At 39.2% G+C, this 25486-nt stretch overlaps 1 protein-coding gene across 1 annotated transcript in view; it reads right to left on the reverse strand.

Annotated features, from left to right (window-relative positions):
- The window catches only part of GSG1L (GSG1 like), a 364295-nt gene that overhangs the window by 80328 nt on the left and 258481 nt on the right, over positions 1–25486 (reverse strand). The window contains exon 4 of the mRNA XM_044656746.1: positions 8621–8732. Within this exon, the coding sequence (XP_044512681.1) occupies positions 8621–8732 (112 nt within the window). The remainder of the gene's footprint in view (positions 1–8620; positions 8733–25486) is intronic.

Consider the following 25486-nt stretch of genomic DNA (forward strand, 5'->3'; position numbering starts at 1 on the left):
TACCTAATTGACAGCATTAGTTATAGTTAGTCAGTCATCATTTATTCCCTTTAGATAGCAATAACACTTTGTAAAGCTGAGTTTAAAGGCAGGTCCTTACTCAGACTCCATCTTTACTTCCCTTCCCCACCTGAGGTTCCTGAGACAACTGATAGGGCTTTCCTTTGATCCACCTTCTTAACAAACATCCTTCAAAGAAAATAAACCCTTTTGTGTTTCAACAGCCCTATTAGTATAATTTGTCTGTTGGTTATCAAGAGGGAAGAAGAGGGAAAGAAACAACATACTCTGGGCTTAGAGGGAAGCTGGGGCATCCATCTTGAAGGAAGGTGTTACTTCAAAACAAGTCCCTTCCTGTGAAATTAACTGAAGCCTGTTTGTTAATTTCAGTCTAGTCTATTTCCCTCAGCTTGTGTTTGAGTCTAAGTCCCAGTCTGTAAGCCTGCTGTGTTTGTCTGTTTAGTTTAATTTCTCTTCTCCCTGAAGATCTCTGTTTCCCTTCTGTGTTATACTCCTGATTTCAGTCCTATTATATCCTGAATCTCCTTTAATCCCAGCCTACCTGTAACCGAGATTACCCACTTAGCAAGTCTCCAACACCCTCCTTTCAAATTCCCTTATACCACACACCTTTCCTCAAAATTTCCATATAACATTCTGGCGAGAACACTTGGAACAGTAGTTTTATGTTCACAACTAGTTCCTTGTTATCATTTTCTTGTTTTGAATCAGATGCCTTATAATAGTTAAACAGATGAGTCAGGACTGCTTTTAAAATTGCCAAAAAATGCCATAGAGCCAGAACAATTGCCACTGCTGTTGGAATGAAGCATATACATTCAGCTAAAGTGAATGCAAACCATTTATAATAGTCGTAGATTTCAATTAATTGTTGTATCATGTTTGGTACTTTTACCAGCCAAAATGCACACATTCCCTGCATAAAAGACCAAATGAGCAGCGATAGACTGCTTAATATAAAAATCAATCTTGTGCAATTCATTTTCTTTTCTTTTCTTCAGAAGACAGGTTTCGTATGACTTGGCTCACCAGAAATGTTATGTAGGTAATTTGAGGAAGGTGTGTGATATAAGGAATTTGAAAGGAGGATGTTGGAGACTTGCTAAGTGGGTAATCTCGGTTACAGGTAGGCTGGGATTAAAGGAGATTCAGGATATAATAGGACTGAAATCAGGAGTATAACACAGAAGGGAAACAGAGATCTTCAGGGAGAAGAGAAATTAAACTAAACAGACAAACACAGCAGGCTTACAGACTGGGACTTAGACTCAAACACAAGCTGAGGGAAATAGACTAGACTGAAATTAACAAACAGGCTTCAGTTAATTTCACAGGAAGGGACTTGTTTTGAAGTAACACCTTCCTTCAAGATGGATGCCCCAGCTTCCCTCTAAGCCCAGAGTATGTTGTTTCTTTCCCTCTTCTTCCCTCTTGATAACCAACAGACAAATTATACTAATAGGGCTGTTGAAACACAAAAGGGTTTATTTTCTTTGAAGGATGTTTGTTAAGAAGGTGGATCAAAGGAAAGCCCTATCAGTTGTCTCAGGAACCTCAGGTGGGGAAGGGAAGTAAAGATGGAGTCTGAGTAAGGACCTGCCTTTAAACTCAGCTTTACAAAGTGTTATTGCTATCTAAAGGGAATAAATGATGACTGACTAACTATAACTAATGCTGTCAATTAGGTAACCCTTTACAGATTTAACTCCTCTCTAATTACTCTCTTTATTAACTCCACAGACATATAAGGTAAGGGAAGGAAGGCAGGGATGGTATTAGGAAAGGAAGATATAAAGGGTTTATCTAAAATAATAATTTCTTAAGTAAATATGTCAAAGCTAGGCTAAATTTCAATATTAAAGCTAGGTAATCAAGGCAGCTCAGCTGACTGACAACCTCCCTCCACGGAAGATCCAGCCAACTGCTTTCCTCAAGATTCCAAACCCCTAACAGCTTTTGGAATTCAGCCAAAGCTAGAAAAAACTATATCACCCCAATTCTGTATACTACATTACAGGGCTTTTCCTTGGTGCTACGTCTTCACTACTACCAGGGATACTTGAAAGGGTCCAGGGCTATGGACTTCTGAACCTCACTGTGGACTGGTGCAAGGCCTGGCACTTCAAGGGCTGGGTCTGAGTGCTCTTTTGCTGGTGTAGCCTGCATCCCAGAATCCTTAATTTGGCCCAAGTTCTGAGTCTGGTGTGGTAGTTGGGGGTGGGAAGTGGTTGGCTGGCACTACTTTGTGCAGTTTTGCTACCTGTTCTCTCTTATCCCATGGGAATCAACTATTTCTGTCTATCTTTCACGTTGTGTTCAGTAGGAAAACTCACTCACTCATCATGCTTTGACTCCTGCCTTTTGAAGTGCTTTTCAAAGATCAGTTTGGAAGGATAGTGAAGGCAGTTTCAGGCTTTTGCTGCAAATAAGCTGCCATCTTGGGCCTGCCCCAAGATGTGAATCAGTGAGTCCATTAGAGACTGACTATAGAGAATCATCTTGTTTTTAAGCTCCTTATAGAGTAAGGATCCTTTTGTCTGTGTGTAGGTGGTAGACAAGATAGGGAGTACTGGCCTGAGCTGATCTGATGGACAAGGATGACGTCCACTGACAAGAAGTGGTAGCCAGACCAGGTTAATAGGTTCTTGACTAGAAGAGAGGCTCTGAAGTTCCTTTGCCTCTAACTTCTCAGGAATGACAAATGAGGAAAAAGGTAGTATCCTCAAAGTTGAGGAGTATATAGGGAGAGAAGAATAGTGTTGAAAATACAGGTTGTAGGGATAAGTAGTTGGCTAAGTAAACTGAAAATCAGATCTAGAGATGGGAGGTCCTGAGTGCAAATCTGACCCAGACACTTCCTAGCTATATGATCTTGGGCAAGATACTTACCTCCTTTTGCCTATCTTTTATCACTCTTCTGCCTTGGAACCAATACACAGTATTAATTCTAAGATGGAAAGTAAGGGTCTTAACAAATAAATAAATAAACGAAAGTACAAGTTGCTAATGGGAGATGACGAATTGGCTGGTTTCTGTTCCTATTTTCTATCCCTTGAGTGAGAAACAGAGACAAGACAGAGAGAGATAGAGAGGTGGGCATGGTGACTCGATTGGAAATTAACTATGAAAAGTTTCAAGATTGAATCAATTCAGTCATTTTCAGTTGTGTCTGACTTTTGGATTTTCTTGGCAAGATACTGAAGTGTTTTGTCATTTCCTTTTCCAGCTCATTTTTTACAAATGAGGAACTGAGGCAAACAGGGTTAAGTTACTTTCCCAGGGTCTTGGAATAAGTGTCTGAAGTCAAATTTGAACTTAGGAAGATGAGTTTTGAATCTAGGGCAAGCCCTCTATTCATTGCACCACCTCACTGCCTCAAGACTGTATACCTACAGACAAATATATATTAGCAGGACTAGACTTCTCTGTTCCCCAAGGAACTCAAATCGAGGGCATATTCAATCTGTGATTGACAAAGAAATAATTACCAAATGCTTGTAGAAACTGCTCCTGGACTTTCTACTTTCCCCTTGTCCCACACTTACTGGATTTGATGAGTCTGGACCGATGAAGACTCAGTATGGCAAAGCTTGCCTTTTTTCCAGAACTCACCATTTTTATCCCTGCATTGTTGAATACTATTCATGAAACTGGATATATGGAATACACTATCATAAGAAAGGGATATTCAAGATCAGAAACCATGCAGATGTTCAGGGTCAAGCAACAGGGACCCTTTCTCCAGCTGGGAGGTCCAGATTAGTCTGGAGTGAGTCATTTATCTCTGTTGTAGTTTTGTTTTTATGCAAAAAGAAGGCAACACTGGCCTGCCTCAAGGGGGATGGAATAGATAATAAAATGTATCCCTCTGTTTCTAGAGTCCTGTTCTAGGACAGTAACTACAAACTGATCTATTTCAAATTGCCTTGGACTTTTATAGAAAACATTAATAAATGCTTTGAAAAGCTTCTCTTGCATCAATTCTGTGAGTTAGCTAATGGAGTAAACACACTCGGATGCTAAACCATGTGAGCAAGCATAGTGGTGGGGCATCTCCTAGCCCCAAGGGGGGTAACTAATCTGCTGCTTCTCCTGGGTAACTAGAGGGCAGAGAGAGGAGAGAGGTAGGAAGATATAGGGTTTAACACAGTCGGAATCTGAAAAGAGCATAGGCAATGGAGAAGCAGCTCACTATTTACTGTGTCACGCACTTTTTAAAATGTAAAATGGCATAGCACAAATTATAGCTGACATTTATTTGAGAGATTTTCAGTTTATGAAAACATTTTCCTTACGACAATCCTGTGAAATAGGCATTATAAGTAACATTATCTCCATTTTACAGAATCAGAGAGGCTAAGTAATTTAGCCATCACACTGCCAATCTTTATTAGAGCTAGGTTTTGAACCTATGTCTTTTGACTCCTAATCCAATATTCCTGACATTAGACCATGATAGCTCCCAGCATTACACCATAACACTCTGTTCACCATTGTCACGTATATCTGCTAGGGTCAGGAGAGGCACTCAGTATGTTGTGTCCTCAATAGAAAATCAGTCCTTATAAGGATGAGCTAGTGCTAGTCAGCTAGTTAAATTGTAAGGTTCTAGAGGGCAGGCATTGTATTCTCAGTGCTTAGCACAGTGCCTGGCACATAGCAGGAGCTTAGTAAATGTTTATGGATGGAATTAGAAGTCCTAGGTTTGAATCTTGATTTCTAGTTATGTGACTTAAGACAGATCATTTTACCTCACTAAGCCTGAGTTCGCTTATCTGCAAGACGAGAGGGTTGTATTCAGTTAGTTTCAATGCCTCCTTCAGATCTAAATACTATGGTCCTATCCTGGAATGAGGCTGAGAGTCCCCAGCGCAAGAGGAGTTAATGTGGGGCAAATTGGGGGAAATAAGCAATCAGTCATTGGGAAATAGCCAAGAACCAGGGACAGAAACCATAGAGGGAAGGTGGGATAGAGTACCTAGTCCTAGTCCAAAGAAGGAATGGATTAAAAATCATAGGACTTGGAAAGGATTTAACTAGTGCTTCCCAATATAACATAGGAACAGAAAGGAGTCCATGCTAGAAGAAGACCATAAACATAGATCCAAGAGTCTCAGGGCAAGATTATGGGCTGACATGGCCCAAGAAAGGGCAGTAGAGGGCTGATGCCAGCCTTTAAGATTCTGAATTTCCTCTTGCCAAGGAAGGCTGATTTGCTGCCCCTCATACACAAAACTGATCCTTTTCAACAAGGTCAACAGGGACCATGCATGTGTTGAGTTGAATTCTTCTACTGCTGGGGATGGACTTGCACTTGTGCCATCCACATATCCCTCATGACCACAAGTAAGCTGGCAGTCATTAAGGTTGTAGTCTGAGACTAGGGAAGCTAATGCGTGCATTCTCATTAACCCTGCACTCCTGTAGAATGTTTCACTTCCTTTGTGAAGTCCGAACATCAGTATTTTCATTAGAATTGCAGATTTTAGAATGTTAGCATTGAAAGAGACCTTAGGGATCGTCTAGTCTACTGTCCACACTCCACACCTACAGACTTCATTTTACAGAGCCAGACAGCTATAATAGAAAGAGCCCTGGTCTCATTAAGAGTCAGAAAACCTTGGTTCAAATCCAGGTCTGTTACTTACTAGCTATGTGACTGGAGCATGTCTATAACCATGCTGAGCCTCAGTTCGCTGACATGTAAAATGGAGAGTAATAATAATAATATAACTCACTGGGTGGTTGTATAACTTTGCCAAGTTGGAAGAGCTTCTGAAATGTTAGCTCAAAATGAGGAACCTGAGCCTTAGAGGAGAGAAATGACTTGTTTAATGTCATACAGTCCAGCTGCTTAGTGGCTGGGTTAAGACCAGAACTGAAGTCTTTCAACCTTCTGTTCATTCTACACTACTCTTCTGCCTCCCAGAAGTGTTTTCTTTCAATCCCTTAGTCAAATGTTTACAGTTCCCTTAATCTTACTTTAAGCCAATCCCTTCTCAAGGGAATTTGGGTAGCTAAAGCACTGAGTGTTGACAAATGGCCCCACACATATTAAATAAGAAAGATGGCAAGCAGGGCTCTGAAAGAACCCCCAAATGTGAGTTTTTGAGAGGGATAAAAAATGGTCCAAATCTATCTTCACTGGGCCTCAGTGACAGGGAGAAATATATCAGCACTAATACATCCCTACTCACTCCAGTCTGCATTATGAATAAGTCAAAAGGAAAGTTGGTGGCCCATACATAGCAGGAGAGCAAAAGGAATGTTCAGGAATCCTTTTATCTATACCCCCTCTGAGGGAAACATTCTCTGCCCCAGAGACCAAAAAGCTTTCCTTCAGAATATCAGTAAGGGTTTTAAGGCATTAGGGTTTTTTGAGTGAGGCAGCTACCAGCTACTCCCAACTCCTGCCAGTTCATCTCCAGATCTCAAAATCTAGAATGACTCTTCAACATAGCTGAAGGGCTTTCGGTATCCTAGGATCCATGTCCTTTACCCTTGAGAATGGATTGGAGTAGAAGACTCCAGGAAATAGATCAGAGATCACAGGTATAGAGCTAGATGGGAATTGAGAGATCCTCTAATCCAATCTATTCATTTGAAAGATGAGAAAACTGAGGCCCAAGGAGTTTAAGTGATTTGTCCAAGGTCATAGTTAGGCTTTTAAAGGCATCTGACTCCAGAGCCAATATTTTTTCTCCTAAATTACAATTTATGAAGCTGGATGTTTTGCAAGAGATTTTCATCATCCAGTCCAACTGTCTTCATTTTACAGATAAAAAACCAAGGCCCAGAGAGGTTAAGTGAAGTGCCCCAAACTATGGTTAGCTAATGGGGGAACCAGTATAAAGTCCATTCACTGACTTAGTCAAAATGACTAATTCAGAAGGCAGAAGACCTAAGTGACAGAGCTAGCTAATGGTGGGGCACGCAAGTCTTGATACCAAAAAGGTTTAAGGAAGTAGCTTCAGTTGGCTGGTTGGCAATATCTGCACTTTGGCTTCTAAATCTCCAGCAGCTTCTTTAGATTTAAAATGCCCTAATCATCAGCTGGCTCACTCATCTTCTCATCTTGGTCCCAGAGATCTACTCCCAACTAGGACCTCTCTTCTTTTGCTTCAGAGGCAAGATTTCTTCCCCCAACCCCCACCCCATCTTGATGGTCACTAATTACTGGCATTTTCTGGCCTTCCCTTGGGTGGGTCCTGACAGCTGGGACTGGGTCTTGTGTCTCCAAGGCATTATGTTTCCACTCTGCAGTATTCAAACTCAGTTGAACTCGGAGGATATAAATTGACCTGCTGAGATTCCGTTTGGGACTGGAGGATATGGTCCTTCTTGAGACATAAAATATAAAAACACACTTAAGATATTTCTGAAGAATTTTGTTATTGACTGTGAACCATGAGTGACACAGCCACAGGACCATCTGGCAATGGCATGCCTATCAAAGAAGCTCTGTGCTCTATGAGCAAAGTAGAATTGTAGTAAATCAAAAGAAAAATGAGATCCTCAAATTTAGAGACATCTCCCTCCCAGGTGTTCATAGGACAATTTGTACCTAACCTGTGCGAGACCCTTCCAAGCCCATATTAGTATGATTGGCCACAGTGAGACACACTGTACATTGATCCTAACATAGTAATATCATTTTGGTCATCTTCCAGGATGGACAATCAACCAATATCCAATTTGATGGCAGATGGAGCTGAGCTCACACTAACTAAGCAAGGCCTCTTGAAGCTCAGAGGATTTTGCTTTAGTCTGGGGGAGTGGGGAGTGAGAGTCAAGCACATTGTCTTGGACCCCCTAAAGTTAAAAGCAACACACTCCTTTTGAAGCAACAGCTCCCACAAAGCAACACAGCAGCTTAGTGCTTTGGCCCAGATACCCTCAGATTGCCCAGCTTTGCTCCATTCTTGAACCTGAACTCCTCTGTCTTCTGCCAGTCCAATCCTAGAATGCTACCATTAATTTTGATCCCAGTGGCTTGTCTGGTCTCATGATGTGTTCATTAATTGAATCCATTGTTTCCTACTCTGTTCCCTACTTGGGGCAGCACATGAACCTTTGGTGGTAACAACAACAACAACAACAACAACAACAACAACTAAGCATTTATATGGTCTTTTAAGGTTTGCAAAAGCACTTTACTCATGCTGTCTTCATTGGCATGGAGATCTCCATCCCACCAACTTCCTCACTGAGGAGCCATAGTCAGGGCCTTCTACATCAGTAGGAGGTAAAAAGGTGGGGAGGAGTCCTTGTCAACAGTAACCGTGAACTCTTTCTCTGCTTTTGTGAGCCTGGGACTGAGCTAACTACTCCGTATGTAGAATGCCAAAAGCTTCTGACCAGATGTCAAAGAGTTATGGCATTAACAATAGCTGAGGGGGAAAAACACTGAGGATCCAAGAGATGAAGTGACTTTGCCCAAAGTCATTTGATTAATAAGTAGCAGAGACAGTTGAGCTCAAGCCTTATGATGCCAAGTTCATTGCTCTTTCCACTGTGACTCTCCTTAGAGAGAAGAAAAACAACCCCATTTGACATTTGCCTAAGGGAGCTAATGTCACAAGCTGAAAAGGACACATACCAGAAGGACCAGCCGTAGTCCCAGGAGTGAGGTCTCCAGTCTTCAGGTCCCAGGCTGACCGTGACCTGGAACACTTGAGTGTACATCATATGGGCGACCATTCCCAGGAGACCTAGAGGGCAGGAAGCAAAACAAAACACTGTCAAGAAACCAAAACTCATCTCCGTCCTTTCTTATTTGACAGTCTGTCTAGTGTCAAGGCATCTCCTGCTTCTCTAGAATTCCTCCAGGGCTTTAGCTGTTTCTGACCAACTTAAGCTTTCCATGCATTTCAGTGACTGACTCTGATTTTAGCCCTCTTTTAGAAAAAAATATCCTTTTTATCTGACATAAAACTAAACTTCCAGCTTTTCTGCCTGTGCACATTCTGTTCCCTTCACCTAGAATTAAATTCAACAAACACTAAATATCTAATATGTGCAGAGCATTGTGGTAGGTGTTGAGGTAGATAGAAAAATAATTACAGCGTGGACTCTCTGCCTTCATAGACATTCCTCCCTACCCCAGCCTTGGTCAATGCCAGTTGACTTCCTTCAAGATCCAACTCAAATGTTACCTTCTCCATGGATCCTTTCCTTACCACCCTAGTCAGAAATAAACTTTCTATCCTTAGTTCTCATGTATCACTTTGCTTGTAATGCTTTTATGTACTAATCATGCTCTTCTTTGTAATATAGTTATTTTTACACTTTCCTTATCTTCTTCTACCATACCAATATGGCTCATTGAGTACAGGAGCTCTTTCTTATTCATCGCTGTATTATTCCTAACCACCACCTCTTCCACCTCCAGTATTCAGAACTATCCTTTGCACACAGATGGCACTTATATCACAGCATCAAAAAATCAGAAAGCTGGAAGGCACCTGAAAGAGCATCTTGCCTAACCTTGTCTTACAGATGAGGAATCAGGATCCCAGAGAATAGCTTCTGTCTCAAGCTCCACAGGTAGTAACTGACTGGGCCACAATTCAAGATCCAATGCTCCTCCCACTCTACCATGCTGCCCACATCATTGTATAAGAATAGTAATTATTATGATCATAATTATAATAATAGCATTTATATAGCACTTTAGTATTTGCCATGTACTTCACAAATATCTCATTTTATCTTCACAATAATCCTGAGAGGCTGGTGCTATTATTATCCCTTTTTATCGATGGAGAAAGCCAGGCAGCCAGGTTAAGTGACTTGCTCAGGATAACTCAACTAGTATGTGTCTTAAGGTCATACTCAAACTCAGGTCTTCCTGACTCCAAGTCTAGCACTCTACCCACCATGCCACCAGCTGCCTCTGACAAAAAGGGAGAAATGATTTGCACGGTGGCAGAGCCAGAATTCACACAAAGGTCTCCAACCCCAAGTCCAGAGTCTCTTTTCATTAAAAATGTGTTTTAAATTCAACGATGTTCCTCATGAATTATGTGTGGGGTGGAGGAGAAAGAAGAGAATAGGAGATATTTCATTTAAATGTGGAATTCCTGTTAGTCACAGGAAAAGAAGAGGCTCTTAAGAGACAATTCTGATGCTACTGCTTTAGATGAAAGTTACTTTAGTTCAGGCAATAGTATCTACTCTAATCTGCTGATGAGTCTCTATCCCCATTTATCAAGGAACTTACAGTTTGTGGTACAGCTGGAGCTCTACCTAATCAAACCAGACTAAAACTGCTTTCTTTGATGCAGATGAATGTCATCTGGGAGCCAGTGGACTCTCATTTCTCAGCTATGTGGTACATGCTTAATTCTAATAAGACTACTTCAGGCTTTCCCATTACTGTCTAAGGTACCAGTTAATGGAGTTTTTATCTTTCTCCCTAAATATTTGGTGAATGAATGAGTGAATGGTTTGCTGAAGGCAGAGTCTAGTTTGTTCCCCAAGTGCTACATAGAACTATTATAGGACCTAAAGCTGATTTTAAAAATCTGCTTTTTTCCCCAGAGTAGACTGAACTAGACCAATTATATGGTGACCAAAGATTCAAATGGACTTCTTTTACTTTGGTGCCAGAAACTGTTGTCTTAATAACTTAGATCTGTCATCCCTTAGGCTCTTAGAAAGGTACCACACTGTTGGATAAGCTGGTCTAGATATAACCTTGAGATGTAATGGATTGATTCAGAGTTTGGGAGGCAAAGGGAAGAAGAAGTGGATCGAAATGGATTAATTCCTCTTCTCATTGTTTTTTGGCAAATCCAAATATTCCCCCCTCTAAAAAATAGAGAGGAAAAGAAGCAGAGAAAGCAGAGAAAGGGAAATAGTGAGAGAAACAAGACAGAAGTTCTGAGAAGAACTCTAGAACAAATTTCATGTTCTGAGAAGATAAAGAGTTAAAGTCAGAGAATTATAGAATATAAGAGCTAGAAGGGAGATTAGAACAGAGAAAAGAGAATGTTAGAACTACAGGGAACCTTAGAGACCAGCTAATCTAACTCCCTTATTTTATAGAGGAGGGAATCGTGGCTTAGTTAGGGGAAGTGATTTTTCCACCTTGGTTATACAGCCAGCAAATTGCAATGCCCAGATTTTCTGATTTTCTTCACAGAGATCTAATCTTACTCTAATGAAGTTCCTTTTCTCAAACAAAGAACTGGATCACTGTTTTTCTTGTGCTCCAAACCTCAAGTCCTATCAACAACGTAACAATAAGAGACTTTGGAGCCCATAGGGACCCAAAGCATTTCTAGCCAATCTAGGCTCATCAATGTCCGGCTGCCATCAACCAGATGCCCTCCAGGGCCTTCTGATGCCATGATCAATAAGGATGCACTTGTTCTGACTCCAGTATTAGCTTCTGGAGAACTCTCTTGTCTGATAAGGGGTAATAACCTGGATGAAAGTGAAATTCTGTTATTTCAGAAAGATAGAGAGGATGTTAGGATGACTGGTCAAAAAAAAGGTCTGAATTCTCTGGGATTTTTAAAGAAATGTAATTTCTTTAATCAATTCAATTTTTTTCATTAGTCCTCAAAGTAAATATGATAACTAAAATTTTTGGTATGGGCTTTTCTTTAGAAATTGAAAAGTGGTATTAATCCTTTCTAAATGACATACATTATATAAAATAAAATATAAATATAAAAGTATTTAAATATAAAAACATTTCTTGATGTTGAAGAAGAATATTCATAGCTGATATTTCTAAAATGCTTAAAAGTTTGCAAAGTGTAGACATTGAAGGTCTTTTGACAGTCCTTAATGTCCTGAATCTCTGATTTGAAAAGGGCAATGACTTTTTTAAGTCTCATTGTGTTGTAAAAATGACCATGGACCTGGAGGCAGAAGACTTGATAATCTGGTCTAAAAAACGTTGACAATTAACACTTGGTACTGTACCTAGCACATAGTAAGCACTTAACAAATATTGTTTGATTGATTGGGGCGGAAGGAAACAGGCAAATTATTTTGCCTTTCTCTACCTTAATTTTCTCACCTGCAACATGGAGATAATAATATTCATACTTCCTCCAAGAGATTGTTTGGAGGAAAGTAGTTTGTAATATGTAGTGCTATTGGTTTTGTACTTGGACCTGTGATTTAACTCATGTATAGAACTTTCACTAAGGAAATTCCTTCAACCAATGCAGATAAAAGCATGTGCTTTGCAATTTATGGTATTAGAAAGTTATCTGGAGCCACTGAGAGGTTAAGCAACTTCCTCAGGGTTCCAGAGACGGTATGTTAATTCAGGAGGTACAACATGAACCTATGTCTCTGGACTCATAGGCCAACTCTCTAAACACTATGCCATAGTGGCTCTCAAGTTATCATGATCCAAAAGCAACATGGCATAGGATAGAGTGCTGCCCTTGTAGTCAGGAATAAGGACCTCTCTGTACCTCAGTTTTCTCATCTGTTAAATACCGGATTTGGACTTGATGACCTCTAAAACCCTTTCTTGCTCTAAATCTATGATCCAATTATCCCTGCTTAGAAATAACCCAATAAATAAAAAAAATCTAGAATTACACAAAAGATAAATTAGATTGATAGATTTACAGAAAGAAAAATTCACAGTAGGATTCCTTTAAATAGAGCGCTCCCCGAGTGCATTTTGAATGATTCAACTTACAAAAATTTGATTTACACTCATCTTTTCAGTAGCAAATGTATTTTGGAAAAGCAAGGCAGAGCTATAAATCTTTGAAAATCTACAGATGAAAGAATCATTTCTAATTCATTCCTGAATACAAATCATGGGCACCATATCTGAGCCATTAAAACTCTGCAATTAGCAGGGTTCACATTAATGAGGTTTCTCTGTCATCACAAGAGGATCCTTGGTATAGATACTAAAAATGGAACCCACTCTTGTTCATCTTTGCCATCTCATGGCTTCCAAATCACCCATGTCAAGGACAGAAGGCTCAAGATTTTGACCCAGAGGGAACAGGTAAGGAGAAGGAATAGGGAAAAAACAGTAACATACTCATCGGGAGGATATGCAGGTACAGACTCAAAAAGAAAGAGAAGCTTCATGGTGGTCAGCAATTCCCTGCAGGGGAGCACAGAGGTGGCTATATGCTAACCTGGCATAATGAATGATGGGGTAGGCTTTCTCTTTTGGGTTGGTCCATGAGATTTAATGGAGAGCTTCCCAAGGCTTAACAAAGCTCATGATACACTCCTCACTACTAGTGAATCACATTGGTGAGAATCAAACTGCCCAGTATAATGAGGAAGAGATCTCTGAGAATTATGAAGTCCTAGTAAAGAAATTAAAAGGCCTCAAGACAAGGTGCTTTCATCACAATTTCTAAATTGTGGGACTTTAGAGAAAAAAGAAAGAAGTGGGAAGTAGATGATGTTAGATCATAGGGTTATCTTCACGGACTTTCTGTAATTTGAGGAATACATGCAATGAAAGTCCAAGTTTGTGGAAATTTCTAGTTTATATGATGGGGATATGGATATAAAAGGCCATTCAGTATAGGGTCAGATTTTAAATTTGGGGGGGGGGATGTTAGCTCTTAAAGCAGGTGTCTGAGAGTCCTCAGAGTAAGAAATCAATCAAGTATTTTAACATATGTTGAGTCACATCAATGCCTCTGAATCCTGAGGCCTGTTATGTTGGGGAGAGTTTAATGCTTAATCATATTTCTCAAAATTACCTTTTGTTCCATCTCTCAGACAGGTAGAAATCTAATTCCTATGCACATTGCCTTGGTTTGATATGCCTTGAGCTCTGATTACCTTGTCTGAGGGACCATATTCTCCCATTTGGAGATGCCATCTGGGGGAAGGAAAGGAGTTATGGTGATAAATACAAATGAGACTTCTGTATTTCCATCTGGTCCATCTTTATTGCTTTCTGTCTTGAAGTGTTTATGCTAATGCTGTGTTCCATTTAATTAAGATATCAAGGTGGTAGCTGATTAATTAATTTATAACCATGCTTATTATTAATATGTTATCTACAGATATTACTCAGAATGTTCAGGTATAAATAAACATTCTTGCATTTCATTGGCAGCAATTGAGAGATTACCAGCATATTATCAATATTCATTCACTCAACAAATATTTATTAAGGGCCTACTGTGTACAATGTACTTGAAGCTGGTTCTAGGGAAAATATAAAGATAAACTCCTGCCCTTGAAGAGCTTACAGTATAGCAAAAGTTAAAAGAATGAACAGAGATTTCCAAGTTACAAATTAGAATATGTGTATAAGAAAAATACAAAATGCTCTAAAATCAGATGATGGAATATGAATAGAAAATAATGGGACCAGGGAAGGCTTCTTAAGAGGAGATGACAGGGGAAATGGGTCTTTTATGGGCAAGGGTTAACATTAAGATGACTCTAGTGGGGTCTCAGGAAGGTGGGATCCAATTGACCAAAGACATCCGAAAGAAAAGTGAAAAATCAAATAAATTATTCAGCATTTTCAGATATCCAGATGTTTGGTACTACATAAACTTTTTATATAGCTGGACATCTGCTTGAATTTTACAGTTTTCTTCTGGGTCTTTGCTTTTATGGAGACCTGAATGTGCTAGTCCCTGATTTTGTGCCCAGGTATATTTGTGCTTCAACTATCCCCAGAAAAAATGATGTTTATTCTGTGTTTAAAGCTTTGCTTGGGTTCCATGTTTTTTAATTATCTATTTTTTTGAGATGTTCCTTTCAGCAGAGCATAAGTTCATTTGCATCAAACCTAAATCTTCCTTGCTTCCATCAGAGCTAATTTCTTGCTCTTCCTTCAGAGGAGATAGGGAACAGATGCTCAGTATCTTCCTCATAATAACCTTTCATAAGTTTGACAATTACTGAGTCAAACCCTCACTCTTCTCTTCTTAAGACTAAATCATTCCAATTATTCTGACCTTTCTTTAAAGGTCTTATTTAACAACACTTTAGTCATTTTCATTGCTCTTTTCTGGACTCTTTCCCATTTTTCTCTGTGCCTTTTTCAAATACAGTGCCCCAAATTGCATGTACTACTCTAGTGATGAACTATTCAATTCTAAGTAAGAAATTCTCTGCTAAATACTGGCAAACTATTCTGATGAATATCATATTGCCTTCTAATAATTACATTATATTATGGACTCATGGTCAGCTTGGAATTGACTCTGAAGCCTATGGATTTTTTTCTTTTCCCCAATGTAATTTTATTTTTTCTTTATATTGTGTCCCCCCCCTCCTCACTACCATTTAGTTCTAATACAGGCTTCAGAAAGGAAGTGACATTTAAGTTAAATGTTAAAGGATAGGGCTTACTCTTAAGCAATGCACCTACTTATACAATTATTTCTACAGGAAAATACATTCTGAGTTCTAAACAACCAATTCATAAATTAACTTTGGGAATACACAAAAATAAATACTCGGTCTTCTCTTACATTTGTATCTGCATAGTTTGCTTTTTATCTTCTCTCAAAGATTAAATATTATCTTTATATATATACCTCCCCAAACCCTTTCTCTAGCCATGACCTCCCTACTAATCTCCAGACCTCCATATCTAACTGCCTACAAAGCATCTCCACCTGAATGTCCTGCCAGCACCCCAGAATCAACATGATTAAAGTCAATTAATTTTCTTACCCTGCCCCCCAAACCAACTACACCTCCTGATTTTCCTTGTTCTGTTGGCAGCACTTTTGTCTCAGTCACAGGAGATTTTAACCTTGGAGTTATCTTTGATTTATCTCTATCCTTCACCCATGTCCTCCCACTCCTATTCTATCTAGTTACCAAATTCTATTGATTGTTTCCTTATCCCTTCATATCTATTCCTTCTTAACACCCCCATGACCATTACCTTTACCCAAGCCCTTATCACATTATGCCTAGACTACTGCAATAGCTTTATAACCACTTTCCCTGTCTCCAAATTCTCTTTGCACTCTATGCAAAAATTATGGCTCCATTAATCTTTCTAAAATACCAGATAGCATGTCATTGATGATATGATGATGTCATGCCCCTGCTGAAAAATCTTCAATAGCTCCCCAATGTCCTCATGATAAAGGTTGATCTCTTTAACCCATCATTTAAGTTCTTCCACAAGCTGACCCCAAGCTGATTTTCTGCCTTTTCTCCTACTACAAAGTATCATTAGAATGCACAAAAGGAATAAATTTCTTCTGATTGAGAGGCTGATGGCAGATGTCAATAAAGAGGGGTCATTTGGATTGGTTCTTGAATGTTAAACCCACTTCCCAATGATAGCAAAGCATTATTCCTGTGTTCCTAAATTATTCCATGTTGAGTTGCAAACAACTGACTTACAAATGAACTTTCGGAAAATGCATATTATCAGAGTACTTGGTCCATGGTTTTTATATAGATATTCATTAGCAACTCTCAAAGGCTCTTTGGATGACTGAGAGTAGCTGTGACAGACCACTTCCTCTCTAATATTTTTTCCTATTCAAATCCTCCTTTTCTTTCAAGGTGGTCAGGTGATGCATTCACTATGAAGACTTCCCCAGTTCATTTCTCTTTTTTGTCTTCTCTTTCCCTCTCTCTCATTTTCTTCTCCTTCCCTTTTCACCTTTTTTGCTCTTCCCTTCCCCATTTTCATCCTCTCATCTCCCTTCCACTGGAACCTCTAACTATGTCTCTGGGATTCTGGGCTCTGATAAATGAGTTTCTTTCTTATCTTGCCCAGAATCAGGACTCTTTCACTTTTTGGACATTTCCAAACAATGGCACCATGTGTGTTGGTTTTTTTTGTTTCATGATCCTATTTGGGGATTTTCTTGGCAAAAATACCAGAGGGGTCTGCCATCTCTTTCTCTAGCTCATTTTATAGAAGAAGAAATTGAGACAGTGTTAAGTGACTTGCCCAGGGTCACACAGCTAGCAAATGCCTGAGGCCAGATTTGAACTCATGCAGATGAGTCTTGCTGATTCCAAGCCCACCACCAAGCACACTCCAATTATTTCTCCTTCTTTTTAGTTCCCTTTATGTGTTCTCTTCCCCATTAGAAATTGGGCTTTTTAAAGACAAAGTTTGTTTGACTTGCTGGTATTTGTATCCCCACTACTTAGTATACTACTTAACACACAATAAATGCTTAATAAACATTTTACCATTCAGTTTAATTCAAAATGGCCAAGAGTACTGTCTCTGAATCTCTCCTTTGCCTCCATAATATTCTTGGATTATTCTTCTTATGTATATATGCTGTATCCCTCTTAGGAGAAAACAAGCTACATGCATTGTTTTCAATCTCAGTATTCTAGAACCTAGCATAGGGACCAGCACAAAATAGGCCCTTCAATATCTGTTGAATTGAGTAGACTGCATGGTGTAATGTAGAGTCTCAAGTTCTGAGTTCAAATCCCAGGTTTGCCACTTTCTAGGAGTGTGATTCTGGAATGAAGCACTTCCCCTCTGTTGGCTTCAGTTTCCTTTTCTTAAAAATGAAGAAAATGGACTAGATCAGTGATGGGCAAACTTTTTAAACAGGGGGCCAAAGGAAAGGAAATGCTCATCTGTCAGTCTGTTTCTAAGGCAACTCTTTGGAAGTTTCATTGTATTGTATCCTACTCATTGTATTCATCAGATTAGGAATAATGTTGCACAGCTGGCTAGAACATTCCATGGGGCCACATCTGGCCTGTAGGCCCTAGTTTGTCCATCACTGGACTAGATGATCTCTAAAAATCCCTGACTTTGAAGTGAATTAAAATATCTGAGATATCAAATGAAACAATGACAGTAAAATGTTTTGCAATCCTTAAAGCACTATATAAATGTCACCAAATTTTATTATTATTATAAATGTAAGCTATTGTTATTCATAAATCCAAATCTTAGCAAGAGATATGCTTGAGATACTAGGTGATCTTTGGGTACAGACATTTATTTACTTACTTATTCATTTGTCTGCTTGTTCATTAATTTATTTATTTGTGGCATTTAAGGGAATGGAGACAAGGGATGTGATTTCAAAACTGCATATAAAGAGGCAGGCAGGCCCAGAACTTAAACCAACCCAATTAAAAATAACCTCTCTTCAGAGCCTCTTCATCTAACTATCCAAGCCAAATAGCTCTGCATTTCAAGGGATAGAAAGAGCAATAATACATTTATCTCTCTGACAATAACTGACATATACGTTTAGATATATGAATGTACATACATACACATATATGTAGACGTGTGGATATATACCTATGTAGCCATACATAAATATATGGTTTAGAAAACGCTTTACTACTTTTACTCACAACCACTCTATGAGGTTGTAAATATTTGACTCCTTATTTTACAGATGAGGAAACAAAAGTCAAATATTCAAAGGACTTAAAATTACCTTCTGATTCTCAGGCCAGAGCTCTTTAATAATAATAGCTGGCATTGATTTAGTGTTTTACTATTTACAAAGTATTTTTACAAATGGCTCTAATTAACGCTTCGCCACAACACTGAGGAAGATACTTCAAAGACACATTGGAAGATTTCTATCAACTGATTCATAGTGAAATAGACAATCCAAAGGCCTATTTATAGAATAACATCAATTTTACAAGGCACTTCCTTAAAGAATCTGTGAGGTAGGTGTACTGTATAAGGAGGCTTATCCTTGTTTTCCTGAGAAAGAGACTGAAGTTCATAGAGGTTGAGTGACATGCTCATCAGTTACAGAACTAGTAAGTGTCCAATCAGAACTGGAACCTAGTTCTCCTGACACCAGGTCCAATACTCTTAAAAAATAAATAACTAAATAAAACAACCTAACCTGTCTTGAAATCAAAACTAAGTATCAATTCCAAGGCAGAAGAGGATTAAGGTCTAAGCAATGGGGGTTAAATGACTTGCCCAGGGTCCCACAGCCAGGAAGTGTCTGAGGCCATATTTGAACCCTGAACCTTCCATCTCCAGACCTGGCTCTCTATCCATTGAGCCACCTAGATGCCCCCCAATACTCTTTCTGCCTCTCTAGACATCTGGGGTCCTATAGCACTGCACTCCAAATGAATCCTATTAATGGGAGAGGGACTCATTTTAGGGGAAGAGGTAGGTAATGTTTGTCTTCAGTGCTTTGTGATCTGGTGGTGCATCCTTGACCCACAGGAACTGGCCCTTCAGTGTCCAGACAGAAGTGCTCCAGTCCTCTGCCTGACCCACCCCCCACCCCAACATACACATACTCATTTCCAAAACTTCCCCATAGAATATAGACTATTAGAATTAGATGAGTCTTGAGGACTTCTCTAATCTAGCTTCCTCACCTTTCTCCAGGTGGGGAAACTGAAACCCAGAGAAGGGAAATGACTTCTCCAAAGTCATACTTCCAATGAGGGCTGAGAGTACAGTCTCTTGGCTGTCATTGCTCAGTCATTTCAGTTGTATTGGGTTCTTTTCCTGTTTCCTTCAGTTGTATTGGGGTTTTCTGGGCAAAGATGCTGAAGTGGTTTGCCATTTCCTTCTCCACATTTTACAGCTGAGCAAGCTGAGGTAAACAGAATTTAGGGACTTACCCAGAGTTATGCAGCCAGTAGGTGTCTGAGGCCAAATTTGAATTCAGGAAGATGAGTTTTCCTGACTTCAGGCTCTGCACTCTACCCACTAACTCCCTTAGCTCCCAGGCTCCCAGGCTAGTGGTCTACAATTCTCAGACTCTCTCCTCCAGCTCTCAGCTAAGTGATGGTGTCTTTCAGTTCAGCAGTCAAAAAAGAATCTTTTAACTGTTATTTAAATGCCAACCCTATATAGTATTTACTTAGGCATGCTTAGTGTAGAGTCCCAGTCCATGGACTGAAATCCCAGATAAATAACACAGTTCTTGCCCTCCAGGAGTTTACAGTCATAATAAAGATTATAGAGTTAAGTAAGCCAAATGAATGGTTACCTCTTGAGGTAATATAATCAGTCAACCACCAGCTGAGGGGAAGAGGATAAGTTTCAGGAAGAAGATGGTGACTGAACTGAGTCTTAAAGAACAGGGAAGCCAGGAAGGGGAGATGAGAAGGGAGAGCATTCCCGGGAAAGGGGTACTAAACCCAATTAGAATGAACCCCAATTCTAGCTGTGGAATCTCAGAGAGAGTTATATAGCCTGTAGAAAGAATTTTAGCTAGGGATGCCTTATTTAAGCACTCTCACTTCATATTTTGGGAACCCCGGAAACTTTCATTTTCCAACTGAACAGTTCTTAAAGGAAGAGAAAACTGGGGCTGCCCAGTGCCTGAGGCTGCCAAAATAGGGATGCAGAAACAGTTCTCAATTAATTTTATCCCAAGCCCTTTTCTCTCACATCCACACTCCCATCTTTATCAAAATAATTAGGGGAGAAATAGTTATCCTTCTCCCCAAGAAAACTCCTTCTATGGCACCCCTCATAAGCTCACTAATTTCCCAGTCTGCCTCCTGGTTCTGAGGGTAGCCAGTGTGTATAGGAGTCACCTCAAACTGGCTCCCAAGATCTGATTGTTAAATTTTCAGTGTGAGCATTTCTATTTCAGGGCATGATTTATTATTTTGTTGATTGTCTAGACTTAAGTAATAGAGAAAATGTTAATAATTCAGATTAAACTTAAAAGTTATGTCATCATGGGGCAGCTAGGCAGTTCAGTGGATTGAGAGACAAGTCCAAGGAAAGGAGGTCCCGTATTCAAATCTGACCTCAGGCACTTCCTAGCTGTGTGACCCTGAGTAAGCCACTTAACCCCATTGCCTAGCCCTTTACACTCTTCTGTCTTAGAACCAATACGCAGTATGGATTCTAAGATGGAAGGTAAGGTGTCATGAGTCCATTCCCTCTCTCTCATCTCAAAGCTGGTTGCTAAATATTTATTTACCAGCATACCCTTGCTGATATGGCAACTGTTTCCAAAATATAAGGTGAGAAAACTCAAAGGGAAGATAGCAAGGGATTTGAATTTTATTCTGGAGAGAAATAGTGAATAGGGTACCCTTGAAGGATATGTTGAATAGAAAAGTGGTATGTCCCTCTTACCACATTCTACAGTGTCAGCTCTCAGCATAATTCTTTAGTAGCCTAACCCATTATTTCTGGATTAGTCCTCATTTCAAATATTGCATGAAGTTGTAAGTAGTAGAATTTACTTAGCCACCTATAAAGGAAGAAACTGAGTTCTCCCCCAAAGTTTTATAGAAAGTAAGTAGTAGAACCAGGATGTTAGCCCAAGTTTCCTGATAACACATCCAGCCATCTTTCTGTTACTCTAGCACAGTAATATTAGGGAAATTTATGCCAGACTACTGAGGCTAAGGAATTAGGGTATGGAATTATCCTAATCTAGTCCTAAAGTAAAATTCATTCTTCATGGAAACTTCAAGGCTTTTCAGAGGAGCAGAAACAACCCTAGACCAGGTCAAAACCTCAGATGTCTCAGCTCATAGTAGGGAGGGGTAAGGTGCTGTTCCATGGGAAATTCATCTATATATAAGAATCTCCATTGCTCAGTTGCATCTGGGAAAACATCCAGATATTACTTAAAGTGATAGAAGAAACAGTGGGAGAAGTGCCTCTCCTCAAGATATAAAATGAGAGCTCATGTGAATGCTGCTGGGGCTTGTTGGGTCCCTTCTGGATCCAAGCATGCTTAACAAGAGTTATGAGTCAACTCCATTCACCACTGTCTTATAGTCTTCCATCTCTTATTTTCTCCTTAAGACTGTCATCTAAGGGTTTATTTTTTCCCCTTCCATCTCTGTCCTCAGAAAGGAATTGATTTTTTCTGCCACCATTTCAGAATTTGTCTTCCAAGTGGCACCTGTGCCTTTAGTTTATCATTTTGGAGAGTATAATTTCTCTGGAGGTGCCCTTCCTGCATATCCTACTGAGTCCCAAACAGCTGCTGCTAGAAAGGGTCTTGTAGTATTAAGGTGGCTGCACAGTGGCAAAAGGTATAGCTCAGCCCCATCCCCAGAAGTGCAGAAAATCAATTCTTCATTTCTTTTTCTGACATGTCAACTACCAAAGTGTCTTCAAGTGATTATCTTCAGGCTCTAGGGCTAAGAAAGAAATTCACAAATGGAGAATTGGATCAGGGTGTGCTAAACTGATCAAAAAGAGGAAGAAAGCATAAGCAGTGATATCAAGGAGAAAAAACATCAAAAGCTGGATTCTGTCCTTATCATCAAGTCAATGCAAGCATTTATTAAGTATCTGTTATGTGGCAAACACTATTATGCTAAGTGGTGGACAGAGCAGGGTAGAGGGGTGGTATAAAAGAAAGGCAAAAAAAATCCAGTCCTTGCTTTCAAGGAGCTTGTGGTCTAATGGGAGAGAGAACAGGCAAACAGCTATGTTGTTGATACAGGATAAGTAGAGATAAATCAATAAAGGGAATGCACTAACATTAAGGGGGGTTGGTGGTTTGAGAAAGGCTTCTTGTAGAAGGTGGATTTTCCTGGGACTGGAAGGAATGGCCAGGAGGTACCTTGGGGATCTTAGTCCAATTTCCTTATTTCTAATATGATCTTGACCTTTGAGTTCCCCTATTCCCTCCAATGACCAATGACAAAATCTAAGATTTATTTTTTCAGAGCTAGATGAGAACTTAGAGCTAATCTAAACCAATCCAAGCTAATCTTGCTTCAGAAATGAGAAAACCAAGGTCCAGAAAGCTAAGATGGCCACTCAGGTATTAAGTGGCAGAGCCAGGCTTTGTTCCCAGATCTTCTGATCCCAAAATCCAGCACTCTTTCCATCTAAGCTTTCAAAGGTTTTTCATTGCCTAATAAACAAATTGAGTAGGCAGTTTGGTATAGTGGAGAAAAAATGGATTTAGGGTCAGAAAACGGGAATTAGGGTCAGAGTTTGAATCATAATTTTGCTGCTTACAAACTATATAATCTTGGGAAATCATTTTACTCCTGTGCCTCTATTTATTTTTAAAATAAGGGGGTTGGACTAAATAATCTCTAAGGTCTTTTCCATATCTAAATCTTGCACCTGGCATTCAACTCCATGATCAAGCCCTAATCTATCCTTCCAGCCTTATCATACCCAAGTCCCCCTCACTTACTCTCTATTCTTCCCCAGATGATCCAGTCTGATCACCAGTGAGTAAGTGGTGCTCTCTGGTTTCTCTGTGTTTGGTTTAAACTCTTTCCTATGCCCTATGTGGCTTTCCCTGAACACTGCCAGTTCTATCTCCACCTCTTCATTTCCTACCCATTCTTCAAGATCCAAATGAAAAACAACTTCCTTTAGGAAGCCTTCATTCATTTCCCTTCCCCCTCAAGATGATAGTAGGCTCTCTCCTTCACCTGATCATACAACACTTTATACTCTGCCTGGGGTAATATTCTTTTCTAATTCCCAGTCTATTTATTTGTGAGCATGTCTGCCTCCTCCCCAGTATATTTTAAGTTCCTCAAAGGGAGAAATTGTATCATTTATCTTTGCATTCTCCCAATGCTCCTTAACTTACACAATTAGTAATGTTCTCTTGCACACAGTAAGGACTTACTACATGCTTGTTGAATGAAATCACTGGAGGGACATGAACAAACTGAGTCACAAACATAAAATGCTTTACAGGTACAAAAGACAAGAGCTGAAGTTAGCATTACCTACTAGTCCATGGACACAGAGAAGCTAAGGAATTCAATGACTAGTGCATTGGGTTTTTATTGTTTCTCTTTTTAAGCAAAAGGAAATTAACCTTTCTCACAAATTTAGAGCCCTCTGGATAATACTCATTTTTAATTCTTCTTAGTATTTTATGATTTAAAGCTTTATAATAACACTAGTCAAATACAAAAAAAAGATATGCTTTTTTTAAAGGAAGAAAGTTAAGATTTTTAAAAAAACTTTGCAACTTCCCAAAGACAATCTAGACTCTTTTTAACTTTGGGTTCCTCAATATCAATTTACAATGTCTGTCCAAGATCTATGTCTATATCTATTGTCCATGTCCCAAACATGTCAGGTTATTCATCTAACTATATATCTGAACAAAATATACTAGAGGCAATGGAGAGGCCATGATGAGTGTGTATAGACAGTGACACATCACAAACAAGGAACTCCAAAGATCTGGAGTAAAAGATGCCATCAGAGAAATGTACGAGTTGGTCACATGGCAAGGATGAGGGTTAACAACTTATTGACAGACCATCCAATTTATTGGTACCCCCATGAGATTAAGAGGAATCAAGGAAGACCTAGAATGTTGGGTGACTTCCTTGTGACTCACCTTTGGGTGGACATGGACGAGAGTCTCATAGGATACATAGATATAGGTTTCAATAGGCATTTCTGGAGGAAATATCCACATCAAAGAGATCACAGAACCATTTGATTAGTTGAGCACTTATATTTCAAGTTCCCAAAATGGCCCAGGAAGAAGGTAGCACATTATTAAACTATAAGTCCCAATAGGGGACTTACACTCCTTTAAGTATCTGGGCAAATCACTTTACTTCCCTGAACCTCAATTTGCTCATCTGTAAAGGAGGACTAATGATATGTGCATGGATGCCTCATAGAATGCTGTGTTGAATAGACAATATTTTATTGATTTTAATTATAGAAACATGAACTACTTTGAGGAAGACACATAGACTCTCTGTGCCTACATCTACAAAAACAAAACAAAACAAACTGGACCAGGTAATATCTAAGGCCTTTTCTACTTCCAAAAAGTCCTACTTGGATACTTTATCATGGTATGGTCTGACAAATCTAACCATGTTTTCCAGCCTTCAAGTACATTCACAGTAACAGGTTGTGTTTATTCTCGGTGATCTAGCATAACTAAATACACAAAGGTTTATTACCTGCACACAGGGCACTAGGCAATGAATTTTTTTGACCACAGTCAAACATGAAACAAATAAAAGCACAAAAATAGCCTTTAATTCAGTCTCAATGTATTCTAATAATGGTAAAGTGGTAGAAAGGGGAGTAGAGAGTATTCAAAAATCATACTATTTTTAGAATATATGTAAACATTAATTTTCCCATTTGTTCTCTAAATGTAAAGTCTTTGTCCGCTGAGCCAATATACTTATAGGAAGAACTAAATTACAAAAACATTGTCATTCTTGGTATTAAAAAATTCAGAAGATATAAGGAAGTTGCAACCAAGTGGAAAAACAGCTTGCAGATTGTCCTTGGAGAGGCCAATAAAGCAGTTGGAGGAGTTGGTTTTATTGTGTATCCAAAGGCAACGAGGAATATTATTTCATGGGATATTTGGTCATCTTGCCTTGCAGTGCTTATGATGAGCATAAACAAAAAGATCATCATGAATATAATTACAACTTATGCACCAACATCTGTTGCAGAGGATAAGGTAGGACATTCCATGAAAAAAATCAATGAAATTCACCAAAGTAAGTAATACTTTATACTTTAAATATTTTATACTTTAAAGCATATACTTTAATACTTATTGACTTCAATTCAAAAGAAGGCAAAGGG

This window comes from Gracilinanus agilis, chromosome 1, assembly GCF_016433145.1.
Source record: "Gracilinanus agilis isolate LMUSP501 chromosome 1, AgileGrace, whole genome shotgun sequence".
Taxonomy (NCBI): domain Eukaryota; kingdom Metazoa; phylum Chordata; class Mammalia; order Didelphimorphia; family Didelphidae; genus Gracilinanus; species Gracilinanus agilis.